This window comes from Scyliorhinus torazame, chromosome 11 (genome assembly GCF_047496885.1).
Source record: "Scyliorhinus torazame isolate Kashiwa2021f chromosome 11, sScyTor2.1, whole genome shotgun sequence".
NCBI classification, from domain to species: Eukaryota; Metazoa; Chordata; class Chondrichthyes; order Carcharhiniformes; family Scyliorhinidae; genus Scyliorhinus; species Scyliorhinus torazame.
The window spans coordinates 155,467,668-155,488,008 of NC_092717.1; the positions used below are offsets into that span (position 1 = coordinate 155,467,668).

The 20,341-nt window shown below is 45.3% G+C and overlaps 1 protein-coding gene across 3 annotated transcripts in view; it reads right to left on the reverse strand.

Annotated features, from left to right (window-relative positions):
- lpin2 (lipin 2) overlaps positions 1–20,341 on the reverse strand; it is a 148,442-nt gene that overhangs the window by 54,021 nt on the left and 74,080 nt on the right. For all 3 annotated transcript variants that reach the window (XM_072467905.1, XM_072467906.1, XM_072467904.1), the window contains exon 4: positions 1,512–1,819. In XM_072467905.1, coding sequence (XP_072324006.1) covers positions 1,512–1,819 — 308 coding nt within the window. The remainder of the gene's footprint in view (positions 1–1,511; positions 1,820–20,341) is intronic.

Sequence of the window (20,341 nt, forward strand, 5' to 3'; positions counted from 1 at the left end):
CCATCGGCTAACACCATCATGATTTTTGTTCACAGAAATCTGCACGAATAATCTGAATCATTTCAAATATCTAATCAAATGCTTTAAATGAAGTGCAACAGCGATACCCGAGTCTCAGCTCTCCAGAAGGCAGTGACCTGTGCAGAGATAGAATATTGTGGCTACCAGCAGCTTGTCTTAGTGGGAGGTGAAAGCCTACACTAAGTACTGGTATTAGATCACACAGACCATTCATAGTCAAGGTTTGTCTCATCACAACCGCCACAAGTTTACTTTCCACCAGAACTCGCCAGAAAGTGAGGAAAAGATCACTGGATAATTTTACCTTCCTGAACTTGTGTACCCCAAATAATCAATGAATTGAACACAGATCAAGTATCCATCAAAAGGCCTCCCAGAATCTCTACTAAAAATTACTTTGATTTTAAGTTTCCCAAACCAATTCACAAACTGAAGGACAGAGATTTAATACTTAATTGCTACTGTCTGGTTGAGAGGTTGTTCAATAATAGTTATCAATTATCACACTGTAAAAGGTTATTTTGTTAGATAATTACCAAGTTGCAACTAATAATTCCTGTGAAAATGCAGTAACTTAATGAAAATCAGGGGAAGCAAGATGTGAATCAAACCAGTGGCGATTTGCAATTCATAGTGTACCTCTTCTTGACTAAGTTTCTGACCAACTTGTGAAATAACAATGGTCTAAATGGTGCACATGGTTACCTTTTCATCAAACTCGGTGTTATGACCGGCTGAAGAAAATTGAACGTTCTGGTCAGTGACAAGTGATTTTTAAAATTTAGAGCACCCAATTATTTTTTTTCCAATTAAGGGGCAATTTAGCATGACCAATCCACCTACCCTGCACACCTTTGCGTTGTGGGGGTGACACCAACGCAGACAGGGAGAATGTGCAAACTCCACAGACAGTGACCCGGGGCCAGGATCAAACCCGATCCTCGGCGTCATGAGGCAGCAGTGCTAACCACTGCGCCACCATGCTGACCGACTAGTGATCTCCGGTGTTCAGAAACTAAAAAGATTATGTCGTCAAATCAATCCTTACAAACTTTTGTTTTGCACCACAGCATTTTGGTGAATGTTGTATACTTAATATTTCTATCGAATTGAAAATACATAGCAGTGACTATAATGAGAATAGCTTGGTATTCAATAACTAATCTAAAGTGAATGTACTAACAGAGGATAATACAGTTGTTTAATTTAGTAAGTGGATTACTACATGACAATTGATAGCTCTAAAGTTGTGCAATTTCACAAAAAAAAACCGAATCAGAAATAAGGTACACTTGCAAAATATTAGTGAACCCATTGACATTTAAATAGAGAACTCAACAATATTTATGAACTGAGACATCAAGGTAGAAAATTAGTCTCAAGACATTGTTTTTTCTTTAAATTTTAAAACCGATTCTGAATCAAGAAAAGCACAATCAAGGACAAAATGAATTTTGAGAATTACGAACTACGAGATAAGTCGGTTATACCTGGGTGAATGCGTTGGTTTATCTTCATCAGAACTCATATCCATTTGAAACATGTCTTCACTGCCAGTTGATGGAGCACGGTCTTCCTTTTTGCCATCTAGCTTGAATTTCTTCTTCCTCCGTTTTTTCTTCTTCACCGAGTTTGTGAAAATTGAGGTCTCTGGAATTGTGCCTTGAACTATATTGGCCAAGTCCTGTTCCATTCCTGGGCTTGTTCGAGATTTGCCCAAGTTCAGCTGTATATCCTTGAAGAACTGCCCTTCTTCTGTGGGGATGGGCGAAGTAACCAGGTGAGGAGGAACTTCCTCCTAGTCATAAAAAAATTAATTGCTGGAGCATAAATTACATACATACCAAAACAATTACAAGTATTTAAATTGAAAAATAATGCCTCATTCACCTTCAAGGTATTATTCAGAAACAGGGGACATCAGTTACATGCTCAAAGTATTGACTACCTTTTAATCACCAAATTTCTTTTGCAATTTTACATGTTGTACTTCAAAATGTAGAATCATTTCAACTTTAAACTGAAGTCTACTTCTTCTGCATTATCTTTTTAAAAAGGCAACCAAGCCCATGGAAATAAAACGTCTAAGCACAAGCGCTGAACAATATCTTTTCACTGCACCAGTGCAACAAACAATTACCACACCAATTACCATATAGCCTCAGATATAGCTTTATGCCATAAATGTGCTTTTCCATGAACTCAACAACTTTCTACGTGCATTAAATACTGCTCCATGCAGACCAACAAGATGAGACCCAAGGTCAATAGGAAAAAGGGAGGGCTTAATTAATGTACAGAAATCCATTCAACACCTGTACAAATCTGCATTTATCAACTTTAAAAGGCTGGCAGGGATAATGAAAGGTAGGTTCATCATGTGGACCATTATGCTAGTTCTACACACCAAAAAGCTAGTCAAGAAACTACTTCAGTGTCTCTTGCCCAAAGGTAGTTGAGGGAACTCTTGATTTCTGCTTCAAGTGAGTGGAATTGGCTGCGCTGCCCTTCCAAAAGCAGCAGTAGATGAAGTGTGAATTCTGGTGAGTTATGGGCATCAACTGAACGCCCCAGGCACCGCATCAGTTGTCGGAGCTGAGGAAATCACTCGGTTCCCGATTCATCTGGCAGTGGAGCCTGGATCAGGGTTGCAGTCTAACAATAAGAATCCCAGCCCAGAAGAGATCAAGCACAGGATGACAGATGGCTCACAGTTCTTTTTGTCCTTAACCTATGATAATTTTTCCATAAGATTTGTTGAACCATTCAGCAGCCACCAATAAAAAAACCACACCGTTAGGCCAGTTATCATCCAGAGCACGAGGACCTTTGGAGGATGGCGCCTTGCCTACATTCCACCTATTTATGGCTGAAAATTTTAAATGGAATCCTACGACCAGTGGAATCAGGCATGCAGCCTGCCGGGAAAGTGTTGGGCTAAGAGTTTGAGGGAGGGATGTGGAGAGCTCCCGTCTGCCCAGGTGAGCGTTCATTTGCTGCAGCTGCCCAAGATCAGATTCCATAATGGTTACCCCAGCAATGTTGAGGTGAATCAATTAAACTGAGCTAATGTTTAAAATTATCCATAATTTGTAATCAAAGTTTGTTCAGAAACCAAGGGTTGGAAAACCTGGGATCCTCAGCAGCAGGGACAAATGGGGGTCCCAAGCCAGCACTTGGATGGAAGATGCACAGCAATCTTCCTCAAGGGGGTTTCCTAATTAAGGGGACTTCCCTATTAAGGAGAGTGGGAAGAGGGCCGAGGTGGGTGCTGCTGAGGCAGACCAGGGACCAAAGGACAACTCAACATTGAGATGGCAGCCTCCACAGAAAGCAAAACAGCTTCTAATTGAGATCTTCAGCATTTAAATTGGCTGCCTGCCTCCTCATGCAGCAACTGCTGGTTCCCTGGAAACCTCCCCTGTGCTGCAAGAGAGTCAGGGAGATGTTCCAATGCAGCAACCTCCTAGTTTCTCATTCCTCTGCCTCCAACCCAATCTTCGTGGGGCCAGAAAAAGCCAGCTGTAAAGAACAGAAGATCTGATTTTATTTAGACGTACAGCACCTCATGCTGTTATGTTAGCAAGTTGAGAACTTCATTCGGTTTCACTAAAAACTACTTGACAGCAAAGAACAAAATTAATTTCTCTCACGTTGAATGAAATCATATTAATGCTGATTTTAACAAAACTATCCACAATGCTGAATCCTGTTGTGAAGCCATACAGGAGATGGATTCAGCAATAATCAGCTATTTGCATAGCTCCCAAAATCTGATGAAAGGCTTTGCCGTACCGATTAGGGCAAGAGAGACTCCACTAGTATGATTGCCATATAACTTAGATAAAATCTTACTGGCTGACTTTCCAAGAAACAAAAGTTCATTTGAAACAATTGCAAAAAGAGTCCTGAAGAATTGAAAACTGCTGCGAACCAGCTATTGTTATTGCAGAAAGCAAAAGTTCATATTATGGGGATAACATTGGTACGGATCGAAGATGACTGGCTGGTGAACAGGAAGCAGAGAGTAGGCATAACTGGGTTTTTCCAGGTTGGCAAAATGTAACGCCTGATGGGCCACAGCAATCAGTTCTGGGACTGCAATGGTTGAGATTGATGGATGGTTTCCAAATGTGTGCATGACAAAGACAGGTAGTAGGGTAAGTTGTGAAGAGGCCATAAGGAGGCTAGAGAAAAGTATAGATAGGATAAGTGAGTAGGAAAAGATCTGGCAAAAGGAGTATAATAATGTGGGAAAATGTGAAATAGTCAATTTTGGCAGGAAGAAAATAAAAGCTTATTATCTAAATGGCAAGATATTTCAGAGCTCAGGTGCAGAGAGATTTGCGTGTCTTTGTGCATGAATCACAAAAGGCTAGTATGCAGATACAGGTAATTAGGAAAGCTACTAGAATCTATCATTTATTGCAAGGGGAATTGAATACAGAAGTAGGAGGTTATGCTTCAGTTGAACAGGACATTGAACAGAACGAGTCTGCACCGGCTCTTGGAAAGAGCACCCTACCCAAGGTCAACACCTCCACCCTATCCTCATAACCCAGTAACCCCACCCAACACTAAGGGCAATTTTGGACACCAAGGGCAATTTGGCATTGCCAATCCACCTAACCTGCACGTCTTTGGACTGCGGGAGGAAACCGGAGCACCCGGAGGAAACCCACGCACACACGGGGAGAACGTGCAGACTCCGCACAGGCAGTGACCCAAGCCGGGAATCGAACCTGGGACCCTGGGGCTGTGAAGTAATTGTGCTAACCACCATGCTACCGTGCTGCCCCATTTGGAGTAGTGTGTACAGTATCAACACCTCATTTTTAAAAAGTATATTTATTAAACTTTTACATTTTATAACACAACAAACCTACAAAATAATACATCCCCATAAGGAACGATCAATAAACGACTCAGCATACGTGAGCAGAGACACTCAGGCAGACACATGGTCACCACCACCACTGGCTCGTTAAAATCATTAGAAATAACTAGGTACCTATACAGTCCCACCAGAAATGGAGAAGCTGATAAGGCCGTGAAAAACATGGTAAAATGATGTTCACCAGCCCACACCATGTCAGCCTGAAACTACTACGAGAAGAAAGATTTTCCACGCCATATTTGATGAACAACAACGTACATCTCCCTCAACTCCAGCAGCAGCAAAGACACCAACAACCCATCAAAGACTCTTCTCCTCAGATACCAGGATTATCAGCACCTATGTAGGAGCCACGCATGGATTCTTCGTCCCCACCCTTGCAAAAGCAAAGAAAATAACACAAAAACGCCAGTTCTAAGGCGTGTTACATATATACTGCACAACACAACTTAACCCCCAAACTAAGGCCCAGATCAGAACCAACATCATTGATGCACGATCAATTGCACAAAGACGAAGGCTGGGTACAACTGTGACTTTATTGCAGTCAGATGCGTGGCCTCCTGCAGCAGCTGGCGAAATGGCAGCTCAATACAGGACACGCATATTTATATTCCTCCTACTGGACGGAGCCAGTCAGCAGAGGCTACCGGCGAATCTGTAGTACAGGTCCTACCTTACAACCCCTAATACAGTTGTACAGTGGTTCACCACATTCACCCCCTGTTAAAAATGAGTCCGGCGGGGGTGGTGTGGAACTACATAGTGTTGAACATTATTTACAGTGTCGTAGAAACAACATGAAGAGAGAGAGGAAAAAAAATTGTCCATTTTGAAGGTCCAGTTAAAGGTTCAATCTGTCTGGAGCCTTGACGTTCCGCTGGGAGCTGCATAACGGTGGCGGCGACGGCAGTGCTGGCCTGCTGTTAGATGACTCCGGGAGCGTGCCAAAATCTTCGTCGTCTTCTTGCGTGGGGAGGGGAAGGAGGGATGGGCCTGGTGGGGACAATGATGGAAGCGCTGGGGAAGGGGATGATGGCGCCGGGGCAGGGGGAGTGTGTTCGGTTGGAGCCTGACAGTGCCAGGTCCCTGAAGGAGACAGTATCTTGGCGGCCGTCGGGGTACTCAACTTGGCATACTGGGGGTTAGCGTGGTACCCTATCCACCAACTGGTCCGCATTGTGGAGTCAGACGTGCCTATGGAGCAGGATCGGTCCTGGAGTTGCGAGCCAAGTCGGGAGTGTCATGTGAGAGTACCTTTAAGACACGGACTTTAAGAAAATAGTGATGTCAGAGAATGGGTGGAGCGGAGGTCAGCCATTTTGCAGTTTAGTTTTTCAGTTTGAAAAGAGCTTGGGGAGTGTCTGTGTTTGCAGTGAGCTGGAGCTCTGCCATGAAAGACTCTCTCTGGACCATTTGGGTGATTTAAACTCATAATAGTATATCCTTTAACCTGATGTGATTCTGTTTAAAAGTGTTCAGTCTCTTGGAAGTTTGAAGGAACATTTTGAGGAATTATTTACTGTTGCAATATTTTCTGAGTTATCTTTGAAGTAAGGGGTGTTAAGAGATCCAATGTTTATTTAATTTGTTAAGTGGAGTTCATGGAATAAACAGTGTTTTGTGTTTAAAAAACCACGTGTCCATAATTGTAATTCCACACCTAGGGAACAAGCAGTGTGCTAAGAAAAGCAACAAATACATTAAAGGGAGAGGTTGGTTGAACTCCATGATACATTTGGGGGTTCTGAAAACGCCTCGCCCATAACAATTGGGGCTCGTCCGGGATAAAAGTCTATCTATTGGATTGCTTTTGTGAACTTAAAGACAGTGAAGGATTGTTGTTTTTTTAGTGCTTTAGTTTAGTGGGGAGAGTGTTGTGAACAATGGCTCTTTCAGAGGCTCAGAGGTTTTTGGGGGTGGAGAACGTCACACGTAGTACTTTACGGACAGAAACGAAAAGCAGACTGTTAGATTTGGCAAGAACATTGCAGTTAACATTACCTGACAAAATGCGAAAAGATTAAATAATTATGGCGGTGGTTAAGCATTTAAAGTTGCCTGAGATAGAGTTTGACTCTTGGGAAATGGCAGAAATTCAGTTGCAAATTAAACAAATGGAACATAAGAATTAAAGCAGCTTGAATACGAGAGTGAGAGAGAGGAAAAATAGAACGAGAGAGAGGAAAAAGAAAAGGAGAGAGAAGAAAGGAGAAAAGAATAGCCCTAGCATAACAAAAAGAAAGGGAGATACAGATCAGGGAAAAAGATAGAGATGGAGTTTGAACGGTTTGACGAGAAGGAAATGGAAGCCTTTTTGATTTCATTTGAGATGGTAGCTAAACAAATGAAATGGCCACAGGACATGTGGGTGTTACTGATTCAAACAAAGCTGGTAGGTAGAGCTAGTGAAGTGTTTGCATCACTACCGAAGAAGGTATTTGGAACGTACGAGGTGATGAAGAAATCCATCTTAGTGCATGTGAGCTAGTGCCTGAAGCTTACAGACAAAGGTTTAGAAATTTAAGGAAAGAATTTGGTCAAACATACATGGAGTTTGAAAGGCTCAGAGTAATTTTGATAGGTGGATAAGGGCTTTGAAAATAGACCAAACATATGAAGCTCTCAGAGAAATTATACTTTTGGAGGAGTTTAAAAATTCAATTCCTGATGTGGTGAGAACTCATGTGGAAGAACAGAGGGTTAAAACTGCGAGATTAGCAGCATAAATGGTAGATGATTATGAATTAGTTCATAAATCAAAGATTGGTTTCCGACATCAGTTTCAGCCGGTGAGGGATAGAAACTGGGGACATGAGAAATTAAGTAGTAAAGGTAAAGGTGATCTGATGGGAGACAATAAAGAGAGTGTACCTCAGATTAAAAAAGAAATCCAGGAAGGTGGAAAAGAAAAGAAAAGTTTCAGATGTTTTCACTGTAATGAACTAGGCCATGTAAAGTCAGTGTTGGTGGTTGAAGAAAAGCACTGGGAAGGCTGATGTGGTAAAACAGGATAAGACAGTGGGGTTTGTTAGAGTGGTAAAGGAAAGCCCAAGGGAAGCGAAGGATTGTACAGCCTGTTCAAGTAGTAATTGTTAAGAAGGTGCCAGATATCTTTAAAGAATTTACTTGTGTGGGTAAAGTTTACTCATGTGTATCAGGAGCAGCAGGTAAAGAAGTCACAATTTTAAGAGATACAGGGGCTAGTCAATCTTTAATGGTAAGAGATGAGGAATTATGTAGTCTGGGAAGAATGTTGCCAGAAAAGGTGGTGATATGTGGAATACAGGGTGAGAGGAGTTGCGTTCCATTCTATAAGGCAAGGTTGGAAAGTCCAGTGAAGAGTGGTGAAGTGAGAGTAGGAGTAATAGATAAACTATCTTGTCCAGGAATACAGTTTATCGTGGGTAATAATATAGCTGGGTCGCAGGTGGGAGTGATGCCTACTGTGGTTAATAAGCCAATGGAAAATCAGACAACTGAAGTGTTGAAGGACGAATATCCTGGGATTTTTCCGGATTGTGTGACAACAAGGTCGCAAAGTCACAGGTTAAGATAAGAGGAGAAATCAAAGACTGAAGATGAAGTTGAAGTGCAATTATCAGAAATGATTTTTGATCAGATGGTTGAAAAAGAACAAGAACAGGTGAAGGATGAGGCGGATATTTTTAGTTCAGGAAAATTGGCGGAGTTACAACAGAAAGAAGTGGAAATAAAATGAATATATCAGAAAGCATATACGGAAGAGGAATCTGAGAGTATACCAGAGTGTTATTACCGTAAAAATGATGTCTTGATGAGAAGATAGTGACCTGTACATATGCAGGTGAATGAAAAATGGGCAGAAGTTCATCAAGTAGTATTGCCGGTAGGGTATAGAAAGGAGGTGTTGCGGGTTGCATGAGGTACCATTGGGAGGTCATTTGGGAACAAGGAAAACTCGAGCTAAAATCCAGAAACATTTTTATTGGCCCGGACTACATAAAGATGTAGTTAAATTTTGTCAATCATGACACACGTCAAGTGATAGGGAAACCTCAAGCAGTGATAAAACCAGTGCCCTTAATACCCATTCCAGCATTTGAGGAACCTTTTACAAGGGTCCTAATCGATTGTGTAGGACCGCTCCAAAAGCAAAAAGTGAGAATCGATATCTTTTGACCGTAATGGATGTATCTACTAGGTTTCCAGAGGCCATTCCAGTACGTAATATTACAGCTAAAAGGATTGTGGAGGAGTTACTCAAATTCTTTACTAGATATGGGCTACCCACAGAAATTCAATCGGATCAAGGATCGAATTTTACTTCAAAGTTATTCAAAGAAGTTATGGATAGCTTAGGAATAAAACAATTTAAATCAACTGCGTACCATCCAGAATCGCAGGAAGCGTTAGAAAGGTGGCATCAGGCATTAAAGACAATGTTGAGGGCGTATTGTCAACATTATCCAGAGGATTGGGATAAAGGAATCCCATTCGTATTGTTTGCAATTCGGGATGCACCTAATGAGTCTACCAAATTTAGTCCTTTTGAACTAAATTTTGGTCATGAGGTAAGAGGACCACTTAAATTGATTGAAGAAAAATTGGTGGGTGAGAAATCGGAAATTACACTATTGGATTAAGTGTCAAATTTTAGGGAACGATTAAATAGAGGTGAATTGGCTAGACAACATTTGAAAGTTGCACAAAATGTGATGAAATGGGTAGCGGACAAGAAATCCAAAGTTCGTAGTTTTGTCAGTGGGGATAAAGTTTTAGTGTTGTTACCAGTGGTAGGGGAGCCTTTAAAAGCTAGGTTTTGTGGACCGTATCAGATTGAAAGGAAATTAAGTGAGGTAAATTATGTTGTAAAAACACCAGATAGAAGGAAGACTCACCGAGTGTGTCATGTGAATATGCTTAAAAGGTACTTTGAAAGGGAAGGAGAGAAAAAGGAGGAGGTTTTAATGATTCTAACTCAAAGTGATGAACCAAATCCAGATGACTGTGAATTTGACATACCTCAAATGAAATTGGAAAATGAGGATGTTCTTAAAAATTGGGATGAATTGTTAAGTTACCTTCCAGAGGAAAAATGAACTGACCTGAAAGAGTTATTGATATCACATGGGCAAGTTTGTAGCGATAAATTGGGGAGTACTAAAATGGCTATACATGATGTAGACGTGGGAAATGCTGTTCCTATCAAACAACATCCATATAGACTTAATCCTTTAAAATTGGCACAGGTTAACAAAGAGATTGAGAGTATGCTGAAGAATGGCATAATTGAAGTGGGTTGCAGCCAATGGAGCTCACCCATAGTGATGGTACCTAGACAAGATGGTACCCAATGGTTGTGTGTGGACTATAGAAAGATGAATGCAGTTACAAGAACGGACTCTTATCCTATCCCACATTTGGAGGATTGCATTGAGAAAGTGGGACAATCAGCTTTTATTTTCAACTTCCAGACATGGAAAGAACCTTTGAAACCTCGTATAGAGTTCTTCGATCGACTTCAGGAGGCGGGTTTGGTGATGAACCTTGCCGAAAGTGAATTTGGAGAACCCCGAATCACTTTCCTTGCGGAGTTTTCGATATCCTCAAGACGAAGGGAAATAATGCGATTTCTTAGCATGAGTGGATTTCTTAGCATGAGTGGATTTGATCGAACAGTTGTGCAAAGGTTTTGTGGCGTGATTACTCCACCGATGGAATTGCTGAAGAAACGTAAAAGAATTCAATGGACAGCGTACTTTTAACAGGCATTTGACTGCCTAAAAGCTGTGGTAACCAATGATCCTGTATTAGAGAATTGCAAGGGACTCTGTGGTCAGATTGAACCAATGTATCCGATTCTAAAGAGAAATGTCGAGGAGTAGAGGAATGGATGGATTGTGCAGAGACTTCGTTCAAAGACCTTCGTCAATCGAGAAGGATTTCGGTTGGAGGAAGAACAAAGAAAAATGGACTATATTATTATACCTGTTTGCGTGTTGTTTTTAAAAAAACGAAAAGGTATATTTACTGTGTACATTTCTTAGTGGATGGCGCAAAAGTGAAAAATGAAACCATCTTGATGTTCATGGTTTATCTTTCTTCTTGGGGGGGGGGGGGGGGGGGGGAGGTGTCATGTGAGAGTACCTTTAAGACATGGATGTTTAAACAATGTACTTTTAAGAAAATAGTGATGTCAGAGAGTGGGTGGAGCGGAGGTCAGGTCAGCCATTTTGCAGTTTAGTTTTGCAGTTTGAAAAGAGTTTGGGGAGTGTGTTTGCATTGAGCTGGATCTCTGCCATGAAAGACTATCTCTGGATCATTTGGGTGATTTAAACTCATAATAGCAAAGCCTTTAACCTGATGTGACTCTGTTTAAAGCTGTTCAGTCTCTTGGAAGTTTGAAGGAACATTTTGAGGAATTATTTACTGTTGCAATATTTTCTGAGTTATCTTTGAAGTAAGGGGTGTTAAGAGATCCAATGTTTATTTAATTTGAGTTCATGGAATAAAGTGTTTTGTGTTTAAAAACCCACGTGTCCATAATTGTAATCCCACACCTACGGAACAAGCAGTGTGCTAGGAAAAGCAACAAATATATTAAAGGGAGAGGTTGGTTGAACTCCATGATACATTTTGGGGTTCTGAAAACACCTCGCCCATAACAGGAGCGGCACCCCGGATGTGGACTTCCTGGGGAAGGTAAAAAGACGTTCATGGGGTGCGTTATTCGTAGCGGTGCACAGTAGTGACCGGATGGAGTGCAGGGAGGACCTCCTGCCAGCGAGAGGCTGGAAGGTTCCTGGACCGTAGGGCCAGCTGGACTGGCCTCCAAACCGTCCCGTTCTCCCTTTCTACCTGCCCGTTTCCCTGGTGGTTGTAGCTGGTCGTTCTGTTGGGAGGCGATACCACTGCTGAGCAGGAACTGACTCAGCTCATCACTCATGAATGAGGATCCCCTGTCACTGTGGATGTAGGCGGGGAAACCGAACAGAGCGAAGATTGTGTTGAGGGACTTGATGACGGTGGCGGACGTCATATCCGGGCATGGGATGGCGAAGGGGAACCTGGAGTACTCATCGACCATACATGTTACGGTCGGTGGAGGGAAGGGGGCCTTTGAAATCCACGCTGAGGCGTTCAAAGAGGCAGGAGGCCTTCACCAGGCGCGCACGGTACAGCCGGTAGAAGTGCAGCTTGCACTCCACACAGACCTGGCAGTCCCTGGTGACTGTCCATACCTCTTCGACGGAGGAGGGCAGGTTGCTAGCCTTGATGAGATGGTACAGTCGTGAGACCCCCCGGGTGACAAAGGCTGTCGTGTCGGGCCCGGAGTTGGTCTACTTGTGCGCTGGCACATGTACCTTGGGAGAGGGCGTCTGGGGGCTCATTGAGCTCGCCAGGGCGATACAAAATCTCAGTTATAGGTGGAGAGCTCGATTCTCCACCGCAAGATTTTATCATTTTTAATCTTGCCCCGCTGCGTGTTGTTGAACATGAAGGCTACCGACCGTTGGTCAGTGAGGAGAGTGAATCTCCTGCCGACCAGGTAATGCGTCCAATGCCGCACTGCTTCAACAGGGCAGCACGGTAGCATTGTGGATAGCACAATTGCTTCACAGCTCCAGGGTCCCAGGTTCGATTCCGGCTTGGGACACTGTCTGTGCGGAGTCTGCACATCCTCCCCGTGTGTGCGTGGGTTTCCTCCGGGTGCTCCGGTTTCCTCCCACAGTCCAAAAATGTGTAGGTTAGGTGGATTGGCCATGATAAATTGCCCTTAGTGTCCAAAATTGCCCTTCGTGTTGGGTGGGGTTACTGGGTTATGAGGATAGGGTGGAGGTGTTGACCTTGGGTAGGGTGCTCTTTCCAAGAGCCGGTGCAGACTCGATGGGCCGAATGGCCTCCTTCTGCACTGTACATTCTATGAATAGCCTGGACCTCTTTTCCGATGGATGAGTGCCGAATTTCCGAGGCATGGAGGGTGCGGGAAAAGAACGCCACGGGTCTGCCAGCTTGATTGAGGGTGGCAGCAAGGGCGGCATCTGATGCGTCGCTTTCTACTTGAAAGGGCAGTGTCTCATCTACTGCGTGCATCCCTGCCTTGGCTATATCAGCTCTGATACGGGCGAAGGCCTTAGGTGCCTCGGCCGTGAGGAGGAACTGGGTGGACTGTATGAGTGGGCGGGCCTTGTCCGCATAGTTTGGGACCCACTGATCGTAGTACGAAAAGAACCCCATGCAACGTTTGAGGGCCTTGGGGCAGTGGGGGAAGAGGAAGCTCCATGAGGGGGCGCATGCGGTCGGGATCCAGCCCCAGAACTCCATTCTGGACCACATAGCCAAAGATGGCTAAGCGGGTTGTGCTGAACACACACTTCTCTTTATTGTAAGCAAGATTGAGGAGACTGGCGGTGCGGAGGAATTTAGCGAGGTTGGCATTGTGGTCCTGCTGATCATGACCGCAGATGGTGACATTAGCTAGGTCTGGGAACGTGGCCCGCAAACCGTACCGGTCGACCATTCGGTCCATCTCCCTTTGGAAGACCGAGACCACATTAGTGACGCCAAAGGGAACCCTAAGAAAATGGTAGAGATGACCGTCCGCCTCAAAGGCAGTGTATGGGCGGTCGGATTTACGGATGGGGAGCTGGTGGTAGGTGGATTTGAGGTCGATCGTTGAGAAGACCCGGTACGGCGCAATCTGATTGACCATATCAGATATGCGTGGGAGGGGGTACGTGTCGAGTTGCGTGTTCCGATTGATGGTCTGGCTGTAGTCCACAACCGTTTGGTGTTTCTCCCCAGTTTTAACGACTACCACTTGGGCTCTCCAGGGGCTGTTGCTGGCCTCGATGACACCCTCCCGAAGCAGCAGCTGGACCTCGGACCTGATGAAGGTCTTGTCCTGGATGCTGTACCATCTCCTCCTGGTGGCGACGGGCTTGCAATCTGAAGTAAGATTGGCAAAGAGGGAGGGGGGTTTGACCTTTAGGGTCGTGAGGCCGCACACAGTGAGGGTTGGAAGGGGCCCGCCGAATTGGACGGTGAGGCACTGGAGATTGCACTGAAAATCCAGGCCTAGCAATAGTGGAGCGCAGAGGTTAGGAAGGGTGTAGAGGCGAAAGCCACTGACCTCTACGCCCTGGACTGAGAGAGTGACTGTGCAGAGCCCTCGGATCAGGACAGAGTGGGACCCAGAGGCCAGGGAGATCCATTGGTTGGCGGGGTGGACCGCGAGGGAGCAGCGCCTTACCGTGTCCAGGTGTATGAAGCTTTCAGTGCTCCCGGAGTCCAGCAGGCAAGAGGTCACATGGCCGTTGATTTTCACCGTTGTCGAAGTGGTGGCCAGGTTGTGTGGACGAGACTGGTCCAGCGTCATCGAGGCGAGCTGCGGGTGATCGTCACTGGTTTCAGACGAAGAGCGTTGGGGGCCCAGGTCGTGGAAGGTCGTTGGCATCCATGCCCCGTGGGGAAGGCAAGCTGGAGGCGGCTGGAGATCCTGCGGGGAACAAAATGGCGGCGCCCATGGGGCGCACGTTGCGGGGGCGGGACAAAATGGCTGCACCCATGGGTCACATGTGTATGTAGCAGTGGAGGTGGTGGTGGCGCCCACTGGCCGCGCGTGGCCTCGGGAGGTGAAGATGGCGGCGCCCACTGGCCATGCGTGGTCCATGTGGGTGAAGAGAGCGGCGCCCATTGTGCATTTGGCAGGGGCGATAGCGGCGACTGCACGGGCCTGGCACACTGCGGCGAAGTGGCCTTTTTGCCGCAAGCCTTGCAGATGGCGTCACGGGGAGCTGGACAGCGTTGGCGAGGGTGCTTCTGCTGACCACAGAAATAGCATCAGGGACCCCTGGGGTGTGCGGTTTTGCGTGTGGCGCAGGCGTATTGGCTAGGCAGGGCCCCAGCTGGGGCGGACGTTTGCGGGGTCCAGGAGGGATGTGCCGCGCGGCTGGAGGGGTAGCCCCGAACATTACGGGAGGCGACCGTCGCGGAGCGCGCTAATTTTTTTGTCTCCTCTAGGTAGAGTGTGGCCCCTTCCAGCAATCGTTGTCCAACCCAATCCCCGTTATGAAAGCATCGCGCATGAGGAGATTAGAATGTTCGGCGGCCGTAACGGCCTGACAGTCACAGTCCCAGACGAGTGGGATTAGGGCCCGCCAGAAGTCTTCGATGGACTCACCAGGGAGTTGAGAGCGAGTGGCAAGTATGTGCCTGGCGAAGAGTGTGTTCGCTTTCTGCGCGTAGTTCTCTTTGAGGAGTGCCATGGCATCTGCGGAAGTCGGGGCGTCCTGGATCAGCGGGAACACGCTTGAGCTCAACCTGGAATACAGGACTTGTATCTTCTGAGCCTCCGTCAGTGGGGTGGTCGCTGAGTTAATGTAGGCCTTGAAGCAAGCTAGCCAGTGATTAAAGCCTTTTCTGGTGTTGGTCGATTGCGGATCCAGCAGCAGGCGATCTGGTTTGATACGCATGTCCATCCTGTAGAAAATCTGACTGCAATAAATTGATGCACGATCAATTGCACAAAGACTAAAGTTGGGTACAACTGTGACTTTATTACAGTCAGATGCGTGGCCTCCTTCTGCAGCTGGCGAAATGGCAGCGGAATACAGGACACGCATATTTATACTCCTACTGGGCGGAGCCAGCCGGCAGGGGCTACCGGCTAACCTGTAGTACAGGTCCTACCTTACATCCCCTAATACAGGTGTACAGTGGTTCACCACAATTATTTCATAATGAGGGGACCGGCAGCAACATGTTCAGATTATGATCAAACCTTCAGAGACTCCCAAGAAAAGAAAAATAAAATAAAAGTGAGAACTACCAGAATGAACCCACAGGATATGGGATCAGGACCCAACACATGTTTCATATTACCCTGGCACACACCAAGCAACCAATGAAAAGAAAAGAGAATAGGCTGCTCAATCAAGCAAAAGGCATCCCAGGAAAATAACAGGATATCCAACAAACATATAACTCAGCTCATCCCCCAAGCGCCAAAGAAGCAAACCCCAACCTCCCAGATGCCCTCAAGGATCATCAAAAGGGGGCACCCCAATGCCCCAAAGGCAACAGAATATTAGCCAGTGCTGGAGCTGGCCTAGCTCAGCACATGGACCTCCAGCACACCGCTAAAACCTGCACTGCAGCCAAACCCATACCTCTCCAAGGCAATGCATCATCCCTACCAAGAGGAAAAGGATAATCACACCAGCCCCAGCTGGGGGAGGGGACCCCAATCAGAGAAGAACCACTGTCGAGACCTCCAACAATTGGGCATCCTCCGGGTGTGCGCCGATTCCCTCTTCCCCGGTACAACTAGGAGAACCTCCTCCAAAACACTGGACCAGGGTAGGATTAGAAACAGCACCCTGCTCACCCAGAAAGAAAACCTCCCAGGGGAGAGACTCCCAAAATGACTCAGAATGACTGGCATCACAGAAAGGATACCAAGAGCAATCCCTCTCCTCAACAACCCAGTCACAATTAGGCAATCTCATCTCCGCATGCCCCAATATTAAATCATCTTGCTATACCAACTCAAAAGGAGGCCACAGAAAGACCCCCCCCTCCCCAACCAAAAAAAAGGCGGTTCAACCTCAGGAGTCAGAAGGAATACAGTCCACCCCAGAATACAAAATCTGCCCTGGCCATCGAAGGATAAAAGCATAAAAGCACAGATTCTTAAATTCAATTACTCCCCAAGATTTAAAAATATATATACAATTCCAGAAAAAAAACAGATACGGATTATCTCTAACTTGGGGGCTATCCTCTGTGAGGACTGAACTAACTCTACCAACCCCAACCATTCACCCTTCATCCGGCTTCTTCCTTATAAACAAGATGGGGGATGATTAAAAATTAACACTCCGCTTCCATAACCGTAAGGATAAGACAAAACAAAGAACAAAACGGTACACAGATCACATTCACATGATCAACATGATTTTGCTAGAACAGGATAATCGACAACACCCACCTTCGCGCCCCCTTGCAGGAGAAAGGACAACATTAAATAATAAACAACGTATTCACAAGGGAGTAACAAACAGGATTATAGAAGAATTGCAGGGTAAATTGCAGAATAAGGCCACCATCCACGTTGCACAAGGTAAAGGATAAGCCTGGATCAGTGAGCACAAGGATTCAAAAGATCAAAGCACAAGGCCGTCATTTCCACCATGCTGTCTATCCGATGCCCAGGCGGTCTACAGCCTCGGCCCGACCAGGGGCCACGACTCAACCCGCTCGGCCACTTCCAATGATGGGCCCATAAGATCATAAGACATAGGAGCAGAATTAGGCCACTCAGCCCATCGAGTCTGCTCCGCCATTCAATCATGGCTGATATTTTTCTCATCACCCTTCTCCTGCCTTCTCCCCATAACCCCCGATCCTCTTATTGATCAAAAACCTATCTATCTCTGTCTTAAAGACACTCAGTGATTTGGCCTCCACAGCCTTCTGCGGCAAGGAGTTCCACAGATTCACCACCCTCTGGCTTTAGAACTTCCTCCTCATCTGTTTTAAAGAATCGTCCCTTTAGTATGAGATTGTGCCCTCCGCTTCTAGTTTTTCCTACAAGTGGAAACTTGTAGGAGCCAAACTGACTCCTGGCCTTGAATATCGGATTTGTTGTGCTCCATCGAATCTAATGCACTCAGCCTCCAAATCAAGATAACCAAAACGTTGCAGCCAACTTTTAAATTCAATCGGGAACTCACCTCCCACCAGGGTCTGAGCCCACAAACACACCTTGCAGGGTCAGATTTCTCAAACCAGTCAGGATAAATGACACCATGCAGTTGGATCTTGAGAACACAAATCCAAGCCCTCGCCAGAGCAAGTACCCAGAGTGCAAGAACTCATGCACCTCCCAAAGGTATCCCGCAATTCTTCAAAGTGAGCTCTGACAGCCTGCATCACAGAGCCGAGGTTTTCACTCAAGACAACAATTTCAATTTTGGCATTCATCCCGACACACAGCACCACCAAAGCAAAAGCCTACTCAGCAGCAACCCCACCCCAGCCCACTCCGACCGCCATGAATAAGTGAGAATTTTAATGACTTATTTTGGCCCATCTTTGCAAAAACACCAATTAGGAACCTCTAGGACATAGCGCAAGCCATGTAACACAACAGAAAGCAAACCTGAAATGTGCATCAGGATAAAATAAAGGGTGAGCGGGAGCTTGCGGAAACACCTCCTCCCCCACAATCACAACGTGGCCCCCCCACCGCGGTTACCTCATTTAAGGATGAAAATGCATTGGAAGCATTTCAGAGGTGTGGTTGCCTGTTTAAAACGGAGATGAGGAGAAATGTTTTAACTCAAGACGGTGGTGATTCTTTGGAACTCCCTTCCTGAAAAGGCAGTGGAAGCAGAGTCTTTGAATATTTTTAAGGCAGAGGTGGTTAGATTCTTGGTAAGTGAGCGGCTATCGGAGTAGGCTGGAGGCAGATTTGAGGTGAAGATCAGGTCAACAAAATAACCTAATAAATGGTAAAGCAGGTAAAGCAGTCTGTTGGGGCTGAATGGTCGACTCTTGCACCTTGTTCATATGTGATATTTCTGTGAATTGCTAATAGTTTAGTCAGTTACAAAAATGTCTTGGATGCAAATTTAATTTAATTTCCTGAAGTGATGGTGCAGATAGTGAAGACGCCTGCATACTTTTATATACGATCCTGAAACAAACAAGGTTATCCTGAAACACGGTCATCTTTAGTGTACAGTGTTTTGCTTCAGTTCATCCTTTTCTAGAGAAACAAAAACTTTGTTAGGCCCAAATCCATAATAAAGGGCATTAAAAACAAAATGAAGGAAACCATAGAAACCAGCTGTTGCTGATGTGAAGAGGATGGCGAGAATGCTTTCTTACAAAGGACTATTCAAAACTTGTAATGAAAACCACATGTTTGGCTGCTGCTTAAAACATATGTTCTCAACAAAGGAAGCAACTATTTTTAGCAGAAGAAAAACCTTGTGCCTTAGTGCCCCCTTTAAATAATAGTGGACATTTATACAAGAACAAAAAGCTAAGGAGCACATCTTTTATATTGCCTACACTTGGCCATATTGCTCTGCCTTGACAGGATACGAGTCCTTAAATCATGGCCATCAAATCATTCATTTTCAATAACTAAATCCCAGTTTCTTTCTCACCCCTCTCCCCATCTCAAATAAAGGGGTCTGGGGGACGAAGAAGAAAGATGTTGTCATGATCAGCTAGACCACAAAAAGGATCACCTTGCTTGGTCACTAAATTAAAAAAACTTGGGAAAGCAGGTTTGAGTGAGGGTGATTTGCAATTTTGGTGCGGGCAGGAAACTGATGACTATGGATCAGCTGATTCACCATCTAACTTCCTGCCCTCCATCCACACAATGTGAAAATTGTCCCCAATGCATCAAAACTTACAAAATACATCATCCTTCTTTCCAAACTTGCTAATGTTTTAAAGGAGAGGCCCAATGGGTTTTTGTTATGATTTCTGGGGAGTAGGTAATTAGAGATATTGGGCGGGACTCTCCGTTGGCTGGCGTCAAAATCGTGAAGCGTGATTGAGGGGAAAATAGATTCTAGGTTCTAATGCGAAAATCGGGGCTGGCGCCGATATGACGCCAAATCACAATTCTCCGTCACCTCGACAGCTGCATTAATGGGGTCCGGAACACACGTACAGTAAACACCGTTTGCACGTCATTAGCGGGCCGGACCCGGTATTCACCCGGGCCTCCGCGATGCTCCGCCTCTGGGGGGCCGAGTTCCCGACACTTGTGCTTTTAAAAATAGTGAAACCAGCATCGTGGCTGCTGAGGGAGAGAGAGCGGTATGGAAAGCGTACAAGATCACAATAGTTTGCTGACAGTTGTGCAGCTGGCCGGGTGGGGTTTTCTGCCAGAGCCGGGGGAAGTAGCGGGTGTGGTCAGAAGGTGGGCTGTGGGGTCGGGGTGGATGGGCAAGGAGCACTATTGCCGCAGCCGGCAAGGCAGCCAGGCAGCTAGCAGACCGTGGAGTTAGTTCTCTGGAAGTTGAGAGTTGAACAACAAGTTTCTGCTGAAGGCGGTCAGAGATTCAGCATTAATCGGACAGGATCTTGCTCTCCAAGCATTTTTTAAAATAGACTATTTACCCAGAGACTGGCAAGTAATCCTGGCTTTGCAAACTTTATTTAAAAGTGGGTTTTGACCTGTGGTGGCTTTTGTTTGATTGTAGAAGGAGGAAGCAGTTAGGAGGAAAGTGTTTAATTTTATTGTTAAGCATTGTTTAATTGGTAATTGGAAGCTGTATTTCTGTTAAAGAGGTAGTATAATACTGTGTTATTCAAGTTGTTTTAATATACCACATCCCTGTTTTTGCATGGAATCACTCATGAAGCAAAGTATCCTTTCCTCTTAGTTTTACAAATTTAAAAAAAGTATTG